Raw genomic sequence first — 6,211 nt, 5'->3', positions numbered from 1 at the left:
TTGAAGTCTTAAACTATCTATTCTCTCTTGTCGGAAACCAACAGTCTCTTCAACCTAGTTTCTACTCCAACCAAAAGAAAAAATACTGACGAGATGGAGGATCTGCGGCTGCCAGAGCGGATGTTCGCTGCCGGCGAAGAACCTAATGGTGAGAGGGTTAATACATACCACAAACCTAAGCGAATCGAATCCATACTCGAGGCACTTGATCCGGAAGAGGTTGAGTTTCTTCGTAACCCCACGTTTGGAAGATCATATCACAAGCCGAAAACCCATCATTCTCCGGTAGCTTCGGGCAGTTCGTTATTGCCCGTATGCTTAGAGTGAAGAAAAAATACGAGATCTGGTTTCTCTTCGCCGGAAGACCTATTAGGATGTCTCTACACGAGTTTGCTCACGTAACAGGGCTTAATTGCAAGAAGATACCATCAAAATACAGCAAAAAGAGAAAGAAGAACCCAATCAAAGAGAAGCTATATTGAGGAGAGTTGTTCGGATCTCTCAAGTTCTGCCTAGGAGATCTAGCAATTGAGATGTTAAAGAAAAGGGCAGTAAAGGACCGACAGATGCAACTGAAGTATGCCTGTCTCGCATTTACATCATGCGTTCTACTCCCGACTTCCCATTTCCCCCGTATCATCCCTGAACACGTTGAGATGATCAGAGATTTGGATGAATTTCTTGCCTATCCATGGGGCAGAGTTTCCTTCGAGATGCTCGTTACCGGGATCAAGAAGAAAGATGAAATTCTACTCTCCCAACCCAGTATCGCGTTGCCTGGTTTCGTGGATGCGATTCAGCTTGTTTTCATGGCGGCTGTCCCTCAAATCAAAGAGATTGTTCCACAAGTTGAACCTGTCGTAGTTATTGAATCAGACAGCGAGTCAGACTCTGCGCTTAGTGACGCACAGGCAGAGGAAGAAGCTGAACAAATCGACCCTCAAACAGTCACACCACCCGCCGTTGTCAGATACTGTATAACTAGAATATATACTGTTAACGCATCTGAGCAAGTTAATCACTACCAAATGATGATAATACGTTTAGTTGCGGCTATTAGATTTTGTTCTAACTAGAATATATACTCCCTGATACTAGATAATGTAGCAGCCATTAGCATTAGGTAATGTTGCAGCAATGTGCAATTTCAAATATTTTTTCCCGAAAGAACTCGCATTCTTAACTGGCAATAGAAACTATAGTATCAATAGATTTTGTAGAGATTACTAGATGTGGTAGTATCTCAGACCAATTAATGTAGCAGCTATTAGTTATATTTGCTAAAACTCGTTAAATTAACTGCTAAAAGTAAATATAGTGCTACTCTCCATGGGTAGCAACCAAAGTGCTTATTAGATGCTACATTCAATACAATTTGTGCTGCTTATTTATTTTTGTAGTTGTTATGGGCTTTTGTAGCATCTACTAGTCTTTGTATCCAATGGAACATACATCTACTACTCTCTGTAGCATCTACTGTTATAGGTTTTGTAGCTGTTACTAGTTTTTGTAGCATCTACATTTAAGTGTGTTCACGAAGTTGACTGCATTTTCTTCGTAGGTTGACATGACATCCATTATCGAGGATACAACATACTCTCCTGAAGATCTGCTATGGGATGATGAAATTGAGGACGAGTATGCTCTCAATATGGTCCGACAGATTAAAGAAGGATTCATTTTCAAAAAAACATTGTTTGTTGGAGGTCTGACTTCGGCTGAACTGGCTCATATTAGAGGAGAAAAAAAACAGAAAGAGAAGGAGGCCAAGGAGAAGAAAGAGGCCAAGGAGAAGAAAGAGGCCAGAGAGACCCCCCCCCCCCCGGATTCACCCGAGTCTGATGCTTCAAATGTTGGTGACCACACCCACATCGCTAACCTCGTTGCGTCCCTTGTGAAGCCCAACATCGAGAACGCTGTAGCGTCAGAACGTCACAAACTGGAGGTGAACCTGGTCAAGGTCATTCAAGCGGAAATTCAGAAAATGCAGGGAGCAGTGATGCAGGGTATTATTGATGTGCTGCGAAAACCATACTCCGTGTTTCGTGAAGATATTGTCGTTGGAGGTCAAGGCGTTGGCGATAACCCACCGGCTGCTAAATCCACTGGCCCGGATCCTGCCCAAAAATTTAATTTTCCAAGCGGTGAGACGATGGGTGTTTTACCCAATGTCCAAACATCCTCCCCAACACAACCCTCTGCCAATAATGGATGCCATACCAACGTCGACGACCTCATAAGCAGTGTGATATCTGACGTTGAGGGCTTCCCAAACCACCCAGAGGTATGTTATACATATCTGTTTAATGTAGGATTACACAGCTGCCATAGGAGGAATGTTAAACGCAACTGATCATTTTGTTTCCTAATTATTTGTCAGAAGTCGTCTGTCAAAGACCAGCCTCTACCTAGCTTCAACCCGGAAAACGTTAATCTAGGTGATTGTATCACCGCACACAAGATATTGGCAGTCACAGATGAAACCCTTAACCAAGCGCCGAAGAACTCCACACCACATATGTCATTGGCAACAGTGGATGAAGAAGAGAGCTACCATGAGGATGAGGTACACTGATAATAACTGTATTAGTCGTTAACGATAAAATTAGTTGCTCCATTACTTACTGTCTTTTATGATGTTTTATTTTAATAAATATTTGTCAGATTGATTTCCTTTTCTCTCTGATCGAAATACCGTCGTTCTCACTCGGCCTCTCGCAGGACGATGCTCGACGCGAGTCCAACATTCCGCCGCAGATTACTATTCAAGAAGCGTGCGACACAAGAAAGAGCAAAAGGACACGGACTCTCCCTCCCATCTTCAACGACTACCAGTGTGACCCAAAGATTAAAACCTTCAGGCCCGAGGATAATGCAGCGCATAATGAGGATAATATTGACGAAGTGTACTCTTCAATGAGAGAGAGAGAGAGAGCAGGACGTAATAAGTGAGATACCCTAACAACCCCAATTTTTTGCCATTTTCTGATTTTCAATTCAATGACCATTTCAACAACTGCCTACCAGGGCCTTCACTGTTGCTAATGACATGACCATAACGACAGAAGACCTAGCCATTATTGTTGAGCGGACGCAGCAGATGCCTCCGAAGGTACATCTTAAGCTTAAAGCTAATAATCCATGTTAACAATTACCCGTAAATGTTAGCAGCTATATCTACCCTGTTATTATATTAGCGTATCCACATTGACTTTAGCAGCTAACCATAGATGTTATCAATTATTTACGGAGTTGGACGCTACCATATCATATATATCTAGTACAAAATATTTGTAACAATTTGCGTTATGGGAAATGTGTCAACTCCATCTGACTGCTTCATTAACCAATAGCTAAGCGAGATGAACTCAGTGATTACCAGTAGGTGATGGGGACTTGATGGTCCGTGCGCATAAATTCCCTAAGAGACCCCGGTTTAGGTCCTGAACCCACCCCATCATATTTGCTCCTCACCATCTCTCCAATGAGATTTGATGTTGCATGTCTCGTGAAATCCCTACGCTCATCCACAGTACAAGTGTGCTCCTCGTTCAACCTCTTAATTTGAAACCTCGGACATCCGGGCAACTTTGCAGCAGAAACCCTCCAGGGGCACTCAACACCCTTACATTCCAGAACCATTTTGCCAGGCTCAGATCGTCTACAGAGAAACCTAAATTTCTTAGCCAAGGCATAGAGGGACATGTGGGTCTTGAATGCCGACCGATCCATGAATACCTGACCGACATACAGAAGTCTGGTCCCCTCATCCTGCGAGCCTGATTCAAACAAGAAATATCATTTACCCAACTTTAGTAACATCTAACTAAAGTGCTTATACACCAAGTATAATAGTTAAATAATACCTTCATCCGTGGAGTCCTCTTCCAGAAGGGGGTCCGGGAAGTTGGGGTTTGGACGACAGCCCCTATGGTCGATGCGGGGTCTTTCCCTTTTCTGGCCAACATGGACTGCATCAGATACTTTCCCCTTCCCCTTCGTAAGATATTCCAGTATTGTCGGCTTCCGTGGTTGCGGATCAACTACGGTCGTAGTTGCTATGTCAGGTCCAGCACATGTTTCTAGATTATTAACGGTTAAAGTAAAAACTTAGCACTCACCTATGGTTAGTGCCATACTGGGGCGATTGACTGGCGGAAGATTGTCTTCAGCAAGTCCTAGGATACCACCAGTACAGTGGGTTGGAACAACACCGGATGGAGCTGTAGAAGAGTCAGTCGAAGATTGTGTTCCTTCACTACTATCCACAGAGGTTACATGAGCTCGTTTGTTCATAGATAAGTTGTTCTTTGGCAAATATGCATACTCATCGTCAGTGCAAATATCCAACAGGAGCTGCTGGTTTGATGACTGCCATCCTTGTGCAAGCATTCCCTCCCAATAAGCAGCACTATCATGTAAGGGTCCGTGCAAATCGTGCAACGGCGTGGAGGATATGTGATTTCCAGCATTATAACCCTGACAACAGAACGTACTAGGAGGCACACTTCCCATTGAGCTGCCGATAACAGTATAGTTGTCCCTATTCTGGAAAAGATACCGTGCAACAATATCATTCCAAATTGTCACCATTAGCCTTAGATCAGGCAGTTCAAGTCTGATCAACATGAACAAATCCACATCACCATCTTCTTTTACGTCACCTGGAGGTGTTGAGCCATCTCCAGAAACCTTCATCCATTTGGGGAACTCGTAGGTTAGAGCCACTGCTGTGTGTGCGTCAACACTGTAACGTGTGCGCACAAGATCCATCAAAGATGCATATGTCTGGCTCTCATGAACCATAACATCATAGTTCCTCTCTGTTGGATCTTCCAAGAACAGCCAACCAACAGTGCTAACTTGCTCCCACACACCGACGACCAGCTTAACAAGCTGACCCATCTTAAATGCGTTAACTGCAAAAGATAACATTAACTTTAGTGAAGGATACATTCCTTAAAAAAGTAAACTGTTAAACAAAAGCCTGACATAAAAGATTGGGGCTGCAAAGATCCAGAACAACTTTAATTCCTAAAGACAAAAGGAAAAGCGCAAACCTTAATCGAAGAGATAACGACTACTGTAAAAGGATATTTCCAACTTTCTGATACTCTCTTTAACAGTTCTCGTTCTCTCTCTACCAGAGCAAGTTGACATTTATGTCTCTGAGGGGTTGCTTTAAATAGCCAATCGAGAACCCTAAACGTTTGCGGATAACCCTTACATCCCGCCTTTCTCTGTTACAATCAAATCTTTTCACCGATTTTCCGAAGATTCAGATTTGGACCTCACACGCTTCACAACCATGAGGAGTGGCTGGGAAAGAGATAGGTGCAGACCTAAGTCGGAAACAGGAAGCTAAAAATGTACTCGAAGATATCACGCCGAATCCAACCGTACTCGGAGAGATATCGCTGAAGACAGCTGCTAACCCTAATCTCACTTGCGTGTCCTCACTTTAGGGGCATAATAGTCAAATGCAACACAAAGGTACAAAGTGGCCGAGGGTTTTTTTGGTTCGAGGGTAGATCCTTAGTTTCAAACCCAAAGTGGTATATTGGGCCTATATTCTCTTTTATTTATGAGGAAGAGTATCTCCGTATATGATCCTTTATTCATATCTAAACTAACATGGACTGAGAAAACACCTACCTCTACTTAGAAAATATGCTAATAAATATCCAAATTCAAAATATTTACATATGGGATATAAATTTGTCATAAAAAATGACTCCTTATCTTTTCTGATAGACCATGTATTTTACCTACTATTAGTCTTGGTTTATAAGTGTTTTAAAATACATTTATTATTATATAGAGTCTATTTAGAGTATTTATAGGTCTATGTACTATTTGCAAGGAAATGATGTATTTGGAGCTATTTAGAGATCTTTTGAGCTTCGCTGGAAGCAAGAGATGGTCGACGGTCGCATCTCAATATCGACCGATAGTCACCACCAAATATCGATCGATGTCAAGTCCCTCGTATCGATCGATTATGAAGCCATCCGAGAGTTAATGACAAATTAGAAGATTTCAAGTTTCACAAAAATCTCAATAATTACATCATTAGTCCCTGGCCGCCTGTTAGGCTATTTATTAGGGTTTTGTATTTTTTAGAGGCAGACTTGCCTAGAGACCTTTGAGACCTAGTTTGGAGGAAACAAAAAGCCATCATTGAAAGAGGAGAGCTGATGATTGGAGAGAT

General features: G+C 42.4%; 1 protein-coding gene across 1 annotated transcript; it reads right to left on the bottom strand.

Moving 5' to 3' along the window:
• Positions 1-3,231: 3,231 nt before the first annotated feature.
• On the bottom strand, positions 3,232-5,640 carry LOC125585507. Its single transcript, XM_048754713.1, has 4 exons — positions 5,061-5,640; positions 4,122-4,919; positions 3,867-4,043; positions 3,232-3,779 (listed from the first exon to the last, which is right to left on the bottom strand). The coding sequence occupies exons 2-4, from the start codon at positions 4,903-4,905 to the stop codon at positions 3,376-3,378; spliced, it is 1,365 nt and encodes a 454-aa protein (XP_048610670.1). The 5' UTR covers positions 4,906-4,919; positions 5,061-5,640; the 3' UTR covers positions 3,232-3,375.
• Positions 5,641-6,211: the final 571 nt, after the last annotated feature.

This window comes from Brassica napus, chromosome C4 (genome assembly GCF_020379485.1).
Source record: "Brassica napus cultivar Da-Ae chromosome C4, Da-Ae, whole genome shotgun sequence".
In the NCBI taxonomy this organism is placed as follows: Eukaryota; Viridiplantae; Streptophyta; class Magnoliopsida; order Brassicales; family Brassicaceae; genus Brassica; species Brassica napus.
This window is presented reverse-complemented; position numbering and strand designations above follow the sequence as displayed.